At 42.1% G+C, this 14,947-nt stretch overlaps 2 protein-coding genes across 2 annotated transcripts in view; one reads left to right on the top strand and one right to left on the bottom strand.

Moving 5' to 3' along the window:
- The first annotated feature begins 855 nt into the window (after positions 1-855).
- The window catches only part of LOC114830309 (DNA ligase 1-like), a 15,000-nt gene continuing 908 nt past the window's right edge, over positions 856-14,947 (top strand). The window contains exon 1 of the mRNA XM_029117690.2: positions 856-1,949. Coding sequence (XP_028973523.2) covers positions 856-1,949 — 1,094 coding nt within the window. The remainder of the gene's footprint in view (positions 1,950-14,947) is intronic.
- On the bottom strand, positions 8,804-11,896 carry LOC109615231. Its single transcript, XM_034290612.1, has 6 exons — positions 11,829-11,896; positions 11,589-11,663; positions 9,833-11,246; positions 9,608-9,644; positions 9,404-9,499; positions 8,804-8,989 (listed from the first exon to the last, which is right to left on the bottom strand). The coding sequence occupies exons 3-5, from the start codon at positions 10,727-10,729 to the stop codon at positions 9,405-9,407; spliced, it is 1,029 nt and encodes a 342-aa protein (XP_034146503.1). The 5' UTR covers positions 10,730-11,246; positions 11,589-11,663; positions 11,829-11,896; the 3' UTR covers positions 8,804-8,989; position 9,404.

Here is a 14,947-nt window from a genome sequence, read left to right as displayed (position 1 = left end):
TGAAATTTTATGACCAGCACCTGTATATTATACTGTTGTTCCTCATCCCAAAGAACAAGAACGGTTTGGAGAGAACAGACTCTTCTGAACATTTGACACCCTGTTGGGAATTCCCATTTCCAGTACGTCCTCATTCTTCAAGTGACTGGCATGAGGAATGCGTCCAGTATCCCTGTGTTCAATTCGCCACCCGTGGAAACATCCAGAATGTGACTCAGAGAGACATCTCAGGTGTTCCTACATCTGGCCAGAGACTCCACAAACGGTCTCATGTCCTACCGCCTCTGATTGATCCTCCCGTGCCTATTAATCATTGCTTTCCTGATCTCTCCCCAACCAAACACCTTCTGCCTTTGCCACGTACGGTTTCTAAGGGACTCAACATGGACCCGTGTTCAGACACAGCCTTCAGACAGGACAAGGACAGGATGAAGACCAAGGAAGAGGAGAGGGAGAACGATAGAGTGGAGATACTGAAGGCAGTGGAAAAAGAGGTGGAGAGGAAATGGAAGAAGTTGCAGAGGAACTCACCAGCTCATGGATTCCTGGAACAAAAGGAGATGGTAGACATGATGAAGGCAATGGAAGCTAAGAGGGAGAAGAAAAGAGTTGAGATCCTTCAATTTGCGAAAAACCAGCTTGAGAGGAAATGGCTCGAGATGCAGAATGCAGGTCAAAAATCGAAGGGAGATAAGAGTGAGGTGCATTTTGCAGAGAAGGAACTGGAGAACAACCTGAAAGGCCAGATGAAAAACATCCAGAAATCTCTTGAAGAAATAAAAACAGATAAATGCAGAGAAGGATTTAACATTGTCCGAGATATTTGATGAAGAGATACAGAGAGGTAAAGAGAGGATGAAGATTGTAGACAAGTTGAAGAGGGAGAACAAAATGGAGGGCAAACTCAGGTTGGAGGAAAAGAAAAAGAAAGAGAAGGAGAGGATTCTGACCCTGGAGAACGAGAGGAAAGAAAATGAAATACAGGAGAAACTGAAATTGGAAGAAGAGATAAGGAGAGAAAGGGAGCAATTTAAGGTCCTTGAGAAGGATATTAAGGCAAAGGGTCTGGAAGAGAAACGCCGGTTTAAGGAAGAAAAGGAGAGGATAGAGAACCTACAGAAGGAAAAGAAGGTAAGACTTAAGCAAGAGAAATTAAGATTGGAGGCAGAGAAGAGGAAAGAGAAGGAGATGGCAAAGACTCTGAAGAAGGAGAATAAGGAAAAAGGAATGAAAGAGAAAGTAAGATTGGAGGCAGAGAAAAGGAAAGAGAAGGAGATGGCAAAGACTCTGAAGAAGGAGAAGAAGGAAAAAGAAATGAAAGAGAAAGTAAGATTGGAGGCAGAGAAAAGGAAAGAGAAGGAGATGGCAAAGACTCTGAAGAAGGAGAAGAAGGAAAAAGAAATGAAAGAGAAAGTAAGCTTGAAAGAAGCTAAAAGGGAAAAAAAGGAGATAACAAAGTGTCTGGAGAAGAAGAAGACCAGACAAGCAAAAGAGGAGAAATGTAGACTTGAGCGAGAGAAAAAGAAAGAAAAGGAGATGAGGAAAAACATGAAGAAGGACAAAGAAATGGCCAAGAAAATGTTAGCTGAAGCAGAGAAACAAAGAGGACGTGAGGAGAAGAAGTGCTTGCAGGAAGAGAAGGAGCGCGAAAAAGCTAAGAAAGGGTTAGCTAAAGCTGAGGGAAAAAACTACACAAAAGCTGTTGAAGAGCTACAAATGCAGGAAGAGGAATATAGAAAGCATCAACTAAACACTAAGGGAACAGCAGAGATGAAGAAGGAACAGGAGAGGTCAGACAACAACAAGCGAAAGAGAATATTACTGACAGAGAACATCATTTTAGTCCGTCAGGCAAACAGGATGGACAGACACAAGACCCCATCACTGAAGGAGTCAGACTCAGAGGAGTGGGCAGATACAGATGGTGATGATGAGTCTGAGACTGACTGGTGAGTCTTGAACCAGGCTCTAGCTTCTAGGAATCCTTAATAAAACCAGGCTCTTATAGCATCAGAATAGAACCAGGCATTGGAATAGAGGCAGGCTATAACATCTGATAGCATCTACTTAGAATGCATCTACTTGTGAAGTGTGGATAAAGGAATGACAGTAGATAGGGAAGAGTGTTTTGTGAGTAAAAGACGATAAAGATTACATCCTGCTTCCTGTTTTCCATCCTGCTTCCGTGTCCCTTCATAGACAGACCCAAAGCCACCTTGTCCCAGCATCTTGCCTACATCGTAGAGCGAGGAGAAGCTGGCTGCAAAAGGACATAAAGCATTCACAAATTGTTTCTGACTGGCCCAAATCCCAAGATATCTCAACAGGCCCAGAAATGCAACACTGTGTGGTGTCTGATCATTGAAACATATGGCAAGTAACGAAAAAAGATCTCAGACCTTTGCCAAAAAATTGTGCCTGCAAACACCCTAAAACGTTGCAGCGCATTTCCCAGAGCTTGGGCAGCGGTGTCCCCCAGGAACATGCTGATGTTGAGGCGATGGTGGCACAGCTCTTCTTGGCCTCGCTGAGGTCCTCTGTGTCCGAGTCCAGGGAAGAGGTGTCCCTCTTTCTCTTGGAACTCTGGACTGACCGGCATGCCTGTGGCTGTTTCCTTGTGGCTGAAGCCCTGGTTTTAATCACCCGTCTCCTACACGAAGGGGAAGTCCCTTGACCGGGGACTACACACTAATATATATTTACTATTTGGTCACAATGGATTCTGTACAGCCCACTCAATTCTCACTCACTGTTTGGGACATAAAAGTACTCTGAAGTCAGTAATGAGTATGCATACGTTTCTTATAGTTATTAAGAAAGTGCATAGACCATGTAACCTACAGCTATTAGCTGTCACTCAGGAAATCGCTCGAATGTGCGGCATTACATTTTCGAATGCGTGTCCGTATCAGCGTGCACGATGCGCTTAAACTTTAAAAAAGTTGATCAATATTGTAAGCAGATTATTCTGATATTTTCAACGAGCCTCATTAATTGACACGGTGTTTATCTCCACTACACTACTTGGGGATTAAGAATTAAGATTACACACAATCCTGGAAAAAATGGCACATACCAAGTCCTACTAATGCTATGGAAACTCCAATGCAATCATTCTGCAAAAGGACTATGCATAATTATATATAATTTAACCCATGGTGTTATTAATAGACTAACATATTATTATTGTGCTATATAGTTCAATCAGAATAAATATCTCAGGGTCGTGTTAAATCAATCAAATGTAGGCCTGGGCTACAATTTACTTATCGCAGCGGTGTCGAACTCTATCTGAACTAATTTTCAATCAACTGTCCATTTAAACAGAGATGTGACCCGGCACGCGTCACAATAGAACCGTAGTTATAGCAGCGGTATCGTACTCAAATCTGAACCGATTCTCAATCAACTCCCCACATGAGACATGACGTTGTCACCCGGCACACGTCACAATAACGCAGACCAAATCAACTCCGCGCTGGCATGTGTAATCAACAAAACAAGTTCAACACTGAAATTAGTACAAGTCAGTGGCATCGGTAGGCAGGGGCGTAGCACAAGATCCTGGGCCCTATGCATAGAGTCCTGATTAAAAATAATAATAATCAGGCCTCTGTACACATGAATCTGTAGGCCTAGATGTTTATAGGGTAATAACTATTAACTGCACTGCTTAGAGTAGCCTGATAATTTCTCTACACACATTTCAAACCTTTCCCAACATTCTCTACCCTACTTTACTGTGGTTACTAAATTTTTCGTTAATTTATCTGGCCATAGTCCTGGATCCTCTGGAAAACTCTTCTGTACTGCTCTGCCTACTTTCCAGTTCCTCATCTCTCATTTCCACGCTGTGCTCCCTGCTGTCTTCACTCCCATCATCCTCAATTACATCTTCTCTATCATCTTTCTCTGAGAAGGATACACTTGATAATGATCTCTTATCCTAATTGTAATGTGATATAATAAAATACATTAAGATATTAGTGTTACTTGACACATTTCAGTCAAAATGGCTAAACATGGTTTGTTTTAATATTGATATAAGCTCACCTCAACTGAGGGCCATGTGTTTCACAATGTTAACATCTGCTTCTACTGAATCTGACATAACTATAATGTTGACAGGATATCTATCTACCAATGAGCTACCAAGCTACCTATGACACTGATTAGCCTATTATTGCTAATTATAGATATTATAGCCTATTAATTTAAAATTAAACATGTTTTTAATTAGGATACTATAATGTTGTGTTGTATGCAAACAGCATTGTTAGTGGAGTTTATTAATTAAGCCTTTACCTCAGATTTCATGTATAACCAAATTTTCATTTGAAAGTGTATGTTCTGCTCTTATATTGGTTGTCTCAATCCGTTTTTAGCACTAACGGTCGCGGAGATATTCAAGTAGTTTAGCACCATTTTTCTAGTTTGTGCTCACCTTTCTTTGAAAATAAGTCAGGCAGCAATTGCTTTCACTCATTTAGTTTTCTCTCTTTATCCTGTCTTTCCTTTATTTTCCACCTAGCGCTCCACGTCTCCACCAGATGCTCAACTGAACTAAACAAAATGCGTGCAGGTGGACTAAACCATTTGGCGCATTAGCAAGGGGTGGGTGAGACCTTAGATATTATTTTTTGTATACAAAATGTAGTCAGTCAATCAACCAAGTTATTCAGCCAATACACTTTACATTTCATCTGACATGCATTATGAAATGTAATTAGGATATGAAAATATTCAGGTGAAATAAAGTATATTCCAGACTTTTCAAGGGCCCTCTCTCCCCTTGGGCGCTGGTAATCAGTATCGGTTTTACCCCCAGTCCGACGCCCCTGTCGGTAGGCCTGGGCGTCCGGGGCTATAGCTCCCGATCTTTTATGAATAGCCCCGGATCTCAAATTGACCCAAAATAATAATAATAAAAAATAGCCCCTCATTATGACAAGTAGGCCGTTAGCGTGTACATCGAACATTTCCGCATGAACATTCAAAAGCCTGTACTTTCTGTCCCGGGCGGGGCAGGGGGGTGGGCTAAGTCCCGAATATATTGTGATCATAGCTACGCCTCTGGTAGAAGTTCAATAGTTTTACATCTGAATATCGTATTTGTATGGCTCGGAATTACACCGACTTGCCCTAATAAGTGTCAATACATTCTCAGTGGAACTGTGGAACCTGAAGGCACGCATTGTAGTCTACTGTTGAAAATGTAGGAAAGCAGGTAACCTTCTGAAGTGTATCACAGATTATGGCCTTTTCAATGTTAGAAATAAACGGTTTAACTGAAGTTTTATTAATTTTCATATTTAATGTAAGCCTACAGTGTAGACATTGTTAATGTTGTAGAGTCTATTGTAGGTGGAAACGGCTGAATTTCAATGGAATATCTACGTAGGCATACAGAGGCACATTATCAGATAGCATTACCCCTCTGTTCCAGTGGCACGTTGTCTTTGCTAATCAGAAACAAATAATTTCTTCTGAAAAGCATCAGTCTATTTATGTTCAGAGAAATGAGGGCAAGTCAATGCCAACAAAAAGATAATCTCGTTAAACGATGTGTAGTAGTCACAGAACAGAGCAGCGGAAACTGGCTCAAACCAGAATACAAAGAGGAGTGGGAGGCCCCGGTCCACAACTGAGAAAGAGGACAAATACATTAGAGTGTCTAGATTGAGAAACAGAAGCCTCACAGGTCCTCAACTGGCAGAATCATTAAATAGTACCCACAAAACATGAGTCTCAATGTCAACAGTGAAGAGACAACTCTGGGATGCTGGCCTTCTAGGCAGAGCATGGCAGAGGGATGCACAGGGGCAATTCTTATTCTGACAATGATGTAGTGGTGTTCATATAAATGAACTGGGTGCGAGAAAGAGGGACTTTTATATTTTCTTCTGGTTTTAGAACATGGAGTCTCACCTGTTCCCTTTGATATAGGTGCCCACATCTAGAACAAGACGTCAGGTCATATAGACTAGCTGTGTACATAGTTTCATCAAGGTCATACACAAATATTTTTCTTTTTTCAAGAGCTTGAAGCGTTCTTGCAGTGATTTAACTGACACATCAACAATGACATTGAAAAAGGAAATTTCCAATTTCTTTAGCGCATTTCCCTCTGGCTCATCAGGGGATTCATAAGAGAACTGTCTTTTGTTTTTTTCTCAGCCTCTTCTGCTTTAGGACAGTGTCCACATTCATCTCCTCACAGAGATCTTTTGCAGATACCTGAGCAGAAACAAACCCACTGCTTCTGTAGCTGACCAGAGAGGCTTCAGTTGTCCTCAGGAGATTCAGAACCACATCCAGTTGCATAGACATGGACTGTAATGCTTTGCTGACATGATGAATTTTGGCCAGCATGTCATACCACACAACGCTACAAATGGAGAAGCGGAATGATCCAACCTCTTCAGCCAAAGACTGTGCCTCACTTTTAATCATAGAATCTGTGGCTTTCTCCCTGACCTCAAGAAGGGCATCCCTCACCTCCGCTGTCTGGAATCTCACAGCCTGTACACTGTCAATGCGACTTTCCCATCTTGTATCCGACCAGGATTTCACAGTTGTTTTGATGTGGTGCTTTAGGATGGTCCACCTTTGTGTGGAGGCAGAGAATAGTGTAAAAATTCTCTGTAGGTAGCCAAAATAGTTAATTGCATGTGTGGAGCTTTTTGCTGCATCAGCAACAACAAGATTTAATGTATGTGCTCTGCATGGGACAAATAAAGCCCTGGGATTTTGTTTCAAAAGTCTGGCTTGGACGCCTTTTGACTTTCCCTTCATGTTGGCGCCATTGTCATAAGACTGTCCCCGGCAGTCTTCAAAGGGAAGGTTAAACTCTTCTAGTCTCTTCAGAATAAGGTTGGAGAGGCTTTCTCCCATGGATGATTCCACCTCAAGGAACCCCATGAAATGTTCTTTTACTGTAGGGGTGTCTGTGTCATCTACTGCAACCATTCTAACTATAACAGATAACTGTACTATATGGCTGAGGTCTGGGGTGCAATCCAAAATAATTGAATAGTATTTGGTTTGCTTTATCTCCTTTAACATATAGTGTATAAAAAATTCACCAATGCAATCAATTAGTTCATTTTGAGTATCCTTTGCTAAGTATGTTGTATGGCTGGCTCCTCTCTCCACATCAGCAACATGCTGTTTGAGGACAGGGTCAAACCTGGCCATGAGCTCAACTTCCTTAAGGAAGTTTCCATTGTTTGGCTGGTATAGCCTGTCTGATTTCCCCCGCAAGGGAATATTTCGCTCGGCCAAAGACTGTATTATGGCCACCAACCTGGTCAGGACTTCACGCCACCTCCTCCTTTCAGCTTGAAGGAGTGCCATTTCCATTTGATCAATTGGCTGCGTGTCCCTGGTCTCAGTCGTCTGTCTTTCACTGGTGCCCTGAGTGCTTGATGTGGTCCTGGGTGTCCCTTCACCTTCACCTGTATACAAGCAAATTGTATAGCCAGACAAGCAGTGAGTGAAATAATGAATGTGGTTGAACTTCTTTAAGAAAACAAGCTATTGTATTTTAATACATGCTTTTAATACAAACTTTTTTTTATTGTACTTTAAAGTATGGATGTGGCTTGAATAAATACTATTAAATAGACTCACTTGATGCAGGCTGTGTGTTCCTGGCCTGTGTGTCACTGGTCCCTGGAGTACTACTACTGGATGTCCCTACTCCTGCAGCTGTATCATATTTAAACACAGAGTTTATCCATGCTGTTTGTTACACAACTGCATTTGGTCATTTCTATCATCCTACCACTGTACCACATAGTTGCATTGTACAAAAGCCATAAAGTCAAGATAGTGACAGGCCGACTTTAAAACCCTACACCTCTGAGGGTTAAAACCCATACTAAAAGATGTGGAAATTGTTTTATGGCAGCTTGAAAATAAAACGGAATGAATGTTTAGACTGAATGAACAGTATAGAGCATGATATTCACCAGACACCCATCAGTAGAGAATTGACTGAAACAGCTCAGTCTTTCCTGGAACTGAACAACCATAGAAAGTACAGTACATAGAAAGCATTCAGATGCACCATGTAATAACGAATAAACACATTGTGTCATTTTGGCCCAGCAAATTGTGTTGAGTGAATTATTTGGATTACCTAAATATGGATAAACCACCAGTTAATGGGTTTTCAGTTGGATTGATGTAGCAGATGGGTCTATTTAAGATATTAGATGTGTGACCATCAGATTGATCCCGGCTGGTATCAATTAGACCAAATGTTATTCCTCTTTATGTTAAGTTTGTAAAATGCTCCTTGAATACTGTTCTATGATGCATGTCTAATTTATTTTATTTTATTAAAATACTATGTCCATTGTAATGAACACCGAGACCAGGGGTTTGTGGTTCCAATTGCGAAACGCAACTGTCGATTTATATTTTGGGAGGAGGCAAGAGCAAAACGGGAAAGACGGGCAGGCAGATTCGGTAACCGGGAGATCAGTCCACTAAGGCAACAGCACAGGCAGGAGTAGACAGATAGGAGAAACCAGAAGCAGGCAGGCAGGCAGGTCAGGATACCGGGTGATCAGTCCGCGATGGCAACAGTACAGGCAGGGCTAGATGGTAGAAGAATCCAGGGGCAGGCAGGCAGGTCTGGATACCGGGTGATCAGTCCGCGATGGCAACAGTACAGGCAGGGCTAGACGGTAGAAGAATCCAGGGGCAGGCAGGCAGGTCAGGATACCGGGTGATCAGTCCGCGATGGCAACAGTACAGGCAGGGCTAGACGGTAGAAGAATCCAGGGGCAGGCAGGCAGGTAGGGATACCGGGTGATCAGTCCGCGATGGCAACAGTACAGGCATGGCTAGACGGTAGAATAATCCAGGGGCAGGCAGGCAGGTCGGGATACCGGGTGATCAGTCCGCGATGGCAACAGTACAGGCAGGGGTAGACGGTAGGAGAATCCAGGGACAGGTAGGCAGGTCAGGAGGCAGGTTTCTATGTAACGAGACAGGACGGGAAAGGAGAGAACAACAGGCTGGGAGTCAAAAGCAATGCAGAGCGCGTAACGGTGGTGAGTGCTTAACGGTGGCAGGTGAGGAGCGCGAAGGGGAGGGGCTGGAGCCTGGCTGGATTTGCCGGCACGGCAGTATTGAGAACCAGGCAGAGAGCTCCAGTTTTTGAATTTTTATTCTTTCGCTTCATTTGACCTTTCTTTTGTTTAGCAAAGAACCAGGTGAAAACAATGAACAACAATGATAATGGAACTAAACATTAAAATAGAACTACTAGAGCCGAAAAACAACACTACATACAGAAAACATGGACCGGACTCAGGGAACATGGATATAATGGAACAGATAGGGCATACACATTGAAAACCGAATGACAGAAAGGCGGGAGAGACAATACCTCACAGCAGGCAGCCAGTGGTAGAGAATCGCTTGAATGACTTCCAAGCTCTGCGGAAAAAACTCTTTACTCCTTTCTTCTGCTGTTTTCTGTCATCTGAAAGGAAAGAAAAGTAGAAAAGTTAGCCCTTTGGTTAACTGAAATGCCCTGTTAGTTTTTACATTTTCATACCCAGCACACGTGTGTACATTCTAGAAAACGTACCCACAGAGTGCAGATCCTCATGGCTTTCATCAGCAAGCTATAAAAAAAAAAGAAGTCATATATCAGGTAGATGGTACAGTACCTGTGGTCACCAACGAATGAATGTGTTTCCTACAATAATACATGTGGATGTTTCTACACTGTGTACAGTAGGCTTCAGACCCCCTGGTGACCTCTGGTGAGATACGTCAAGTGTCCCGGGAGATTTAGTTGCACAGGTCTTACCACTTGGAGGTTGTCTGTTGAGGACCAGTGTTGGATGACACCCCCCTGGTGACGCTTCAGTCTCGGGCTGATTTCCTGGACATCACAGACAGGGGAGAAAGAAATCCTGGGGGTCCAGTGCTGGAGAAGCACCCTGCTCACCATAACTGACACTTCCAAGCAGAGCTGGTGATTGTCCAGGAAGGCCTCGGGTGACAGGGGGCGCTGTGAAGAGAACTGCTTCAGAAAGTTGCTGAACAGCAGATCTCCCAGCTGGAGCTCCAGTGGGCCATAGTTCTGGTTCGGCTCTGAGAGCTTCCTCAGTGCTCTTTGTAGGGCTTTGGTCTTAGGAGATTTGGCCAAGGCCTCCTGGACCAGGAAGGAAAGTTGCCGCGTCACCTCCACACGGTTTTCAATAACCTCCTCTGTCCATGGGGAGAAGTCCTCCAGGGGGTAGATATTATAAATAAATCTGCCAAGGGTGTGGATAAGGAGCATCTCTGGGACCATGCAGAGTGTGGAGGAAGCCTGACGCTGTCTGTGATATGGGCTTTTCTTTCTCAGCTGTTGGGCACGGTGGGGTTTAGCACTCATCATGGCAGCTTCTCTAGGGAAAAGACATGCCAATGGTGGACCAGATTGTTCCAGCTTGGTGGACTCACCAAGGGTCAATGGAGGGAGCTGGTCTGAGATGGACACTTTCATCCAACCGTTGTGGAAAATGCTGTTGGGCAACATGCCTGCATTTCTTAGAGTCATCTCAACAGCAGTGGATATCCTCCATTCACACACACCATGTGCAGTCCCTTGGCCAATAGAACAGCGGTACAATCGCACCAGTTCTTTAAGGCAGTGGATAGCTGCTGCCCTCTGACTTGAAGTGACAGGACTGGGGAGAGGAACCTGAGGTGGGACCATGGTTACCTCACGGCCCTTTGTGACCCATAGACCGTTGGACACAGCCTGCAGCCTTTCACCTATTGCTTTTGGTGTCACCCTGTGAGACACACACAGTTGAAATGGTAGTGTTAAAATGGAACAGATTACACTATCTCAACACACGAATGAGACGACATAAATATAAAACCAGGACAGAACCAGGACCAGCTCTGGGATCGGTGATGTCCATTGGAAGCCTTCCCAACACACAAAGCTAATCATTCTCTAAGGCCATTCTGGCATCCCTGTATATTAAAATATGTTCAGCTAAAGGCTTTCTCTTTCTGTTGATAAAGGTTGCGTTACACTGTTGTTAATGGAAAGGTAACATAGAAATAGGCATACAGCCATGACATTACTCTTACCTCTCACTGAGAAAAATGGTCACCATAGTCATAACAAGGGAAAGCCATTTCTGTATGCTCCTTCTGAACCCATGGGAGAGTATAGCAGCAGATGCCCAAGGACTCAAGATACACACCAGACAGCTTCTTTTCTGAAATATATTAAGCTAGTGTCAAATCCATAGATGACATACTGTAGTGGAATAAATGGGATGAGGTATCCTAGCATTTAAAGCATCTGACCATTATGTTAGATAATCCATTAGGAGACAAGGTAAAAATTATTTTTTTGTTTTCATGAGCTGGATGGTCAACATTTCTCCCTGTATATCTTCAATTAGGAATTTGGTTAAATATGGAACGGATATTTTTGGGTTTGAGTGACAAATATCCTCTTCCCATAAAGTTACAGGCTTTTGTTTCAGATCACCACTAACAACTCAGAATGAACTGACCAATTCATCCCAAATTTCGTGATATTTCCTGGAGAGTACCTGCTGGTGGTCGCAACGGTGCTGACTCTTGACCAGTTCATCCTTAGGGGTGTTCTCGTCAGAGCAATGAATCACCTTTAACAGAAAACACTGCGCATTGTTTCATCTTCACGCAGAGACAAGTCGGCGATGCTAGACAAAGACTAGCACATTTTCATTTCAACGTGTAGATATGTTTAGGTATTTAATTAGGCCATTAATAACACATCCTATAAAGGAATATAAAAAAAGAAATCTTACCTTAGATTTTACTACAGTATTTTTAGACATTTTTACAGAAATCAATTGTAGGTCTCTTTCAATATGCAATTAATTCGCGGAATGAAGAAAGTTTGTAAATTGGCATGTATGTATTCTGAACGCATTTTAATGCGTTTATGACGTATTCTTTAGAACACATGCCTGCGTTCATATTGTGACGTAGTATGAAGTCTATTTTTATACGATTAATAGTCCACTGTGTAGGCCTACTTTCAAATTAATTTTGTATTGTAAAATATTTACAAAAATTGAAGTAGTTTGCTACATTCTCTATGCCCTACACGTATGGTAATGTAGGCTATTCCTTGTAATATTATTGATATATCCATGGTTAAGCTAAGAGTGCAGGTTTATAATCACAGTTCATTTCTTTCATTTGCGTTTTGAAAATCCATCACTGGTGGCCATAATAATCACAGGTTACGTTCCCAAGGGTAAATCTTATTTATGCTGGTGTTCACAATCGCAAAGTGCATTCGCGTGGGAGTTTCCGCGAAATGTTGACAATGTTGGTTGTGGAGCAAATCATCAGACTACTGCAGATTTAGTTTATGCGCGAAAAGCTAAGGTTATCTTAATTTTATATACAACAATTTGAACACCCTTATCGAGTAATTGCCATTTATTTTTCAGCAATATTTTGAAGCAATTAAAAACATGAATAAAACACAAATAACAGAACAGGCTTAAGCATAATAAGATTTTGGGTTATGTTTATAAATAAAAAGTATTTAGGTTAATTGGATTAATTGGAATTACTAAATGTCTGTCAGACCTTTAGTGTGTAATGTAGAGATGTAGCCCAATCATATTGAAGTAAAAAGCAATGGTTTAGAAACCCATTCCTAACCAGGCCTTAACAACCCATAAGATTATACTGTTTTTCCAGTCATCCAACCAACCAAAACTGAAGAAATTTAAACTAGCGCTTCCTCCGTAACTGAACTGGTTATATGCGTCGACCTTTGCGCGCATGATGATCACACACAGAACTGAGGCGCCCAATTGATATTTTGGTTCAAATAAGATGTTTTATACCATTAAATAATGAACTCAAACATACAACGTGTCATAATTATATCTGTAATCCGATTAAAATATTGTTGTTGGTCACGTAACTGATTAGTTACTGATAATCCGTTACTGCCCATTTCTGTTGGTACCAAGTCTTTGGCTACGTGAAATGTTATTGATTCTGTGATCTTTCTCTGCCGTTTGCAACCTTTCTTGTATGGTGTTTTTGCTTTGGACGGCATTGAGATGCTTTGCACTTGTCATACGAAGATTTGTGGTGCCCCTTAATTAAATGACCAGATAGCACACTTATCGGTCTGCTGGCTATTGAAGAGCGGCATGCCTCCAGTCGTATTGTTACGAGCAGTCCTCCAGCGGGACACGGGCGGAAAAACCGCTCTTATGTTACAGCTGCGGACTGCGAGCTAAAAACTCTTAAACGGCTTATGTGCAAAATAGGGAATTTGAGGCTGATCGACTGAGCAACCAGCCTCATTTGTCTGAATGCTGATCGGCCAACCCCCGGTAGTTTTGTCACTGGTGATCCAACCAAACAGGCTAACTACAGAAACACTTCCTATTTTGTTAATTCTTTCAATTCATCTTGTCTCACAAAATTATGCCTGTTTTTCCTGTGTAACTTAATCGTATTTTAACTTGGAAATTGTGTAGTCAAGCTGAGACTGAAATCATTTTAGTCCCATTACTTTTTACATAGCATATTGAAATGACCATTTGGAAATAAGTATTATATTGAACAAAATGCATGTGTATACATTATGACCTTCACATTGCTATACCATACCATCATACTTATTACTGCCCAAAGTCTCTTGAGTGCTCAACTTCAGTTAATCATGGGACAGTTGTATGTATGTGCTTGTGTTAAAAAGGATAAATATAAAGCTATCCATAATTATTATCCAGTCACTTATAACTTAAAATTCTAAAAGACAGCAGCTTACATTTAAACATTTATTTGCTGGGCTGACACATTGAGTATGAAGTGCAATATGCAGAGCTGATGTATAAACACACACATGCAACCAATTACAATCCTTCGCAAGGGGGTAATGGAGGTACCTATTTGAAAGGTGCAGAATCTTTAAGTTTTTAATATTGGGATATTATTTTCATTTTCTACATGATTTCATTAAGATCTTCAGCTGGAAACAGAAATCATTCATTACCAAGACGCACACCTTTCTGCTATTGTGTGTGAGGACCCAGTCCATGCATTTATAAGAAAAGCAAAAGGTCACAGAGGCTTCCAGTGTGTGTCATGCGAGGGAGCTGCATTATTTGGTGCGGATAACGTTCCTTTAAGGTACAGCAGCTCCGAGATGTGACCAAGATGTGGTCATCAAGATGACGTTCAGGTTGCTGAGAAGATATCAAAACTTCATGCTCCTATGTGCAGCCATGACCATCTTCCGGAGAGTTTCTGTCTGAACATCCACTAACCTCACAGCCTGCTAGGTTTATTTGTGGACACCGTTAGGAAACTGTACAGCAGAGAGTACATTACTTATAACATGCACGGCCTACTCCACCTCTGTGATCATACTCAAACATATGGTGTTCTGGATAACATCTAATGCTTGACCATTCGAGCACTTTCTGTGACAACTGAAGATGGTCCGCAAATCTAACAACGTCAGGATATTCCTCTCCTGTCCTTTCCTCTTGTCCCATGCTTTTCTAGGCAGATCCTTTCACAGGGGAATGGTCCTTTCAGACCTAGCAACAGCGGGCAAAATCCCACACCCATTTCTGAGTATGAGGAGAGTCCACCACACAAACATCTAGCTGGCCCTGGTAGGAGCACCTAGAGACAGGGACAAACAGGGAGAGAAATAAGATTGTTAGAAACAATATTTCGAAAATGTGACCCACATAGAAACAAGAGTATGTCAACCTAGTGCATGCTAGGGATTGGACGTCTCAACTCTAGGATGGGTCCCTCATCCTACCATAACCGCTTATTATACATCCATGATCACAAACTGAAGGCTATTCTATAAGTCTGGAAAATGCTTGCAAGTAAACAGTCTGTATACACAGGGTATAGCTTACACACTATC

This window comes from Esox lucius, chromosome 24 (genome assembly GCF_011004845.1).
Source record: "Esox lucius isolate fEsoLuc1 chromosome 24, fEsoLuc1.pri, whole genome shotgun sequence".
NCBI classification, from domain to species: domain Eukaryota; kingdom Metazoa; phylum Chordata; class Actinopteri; order Esociformes; family Esocidae; genus Esox; species Esox lucius.
This window is presented reverse-complemented; position numbering and strand designations above follow the sequence as displayed.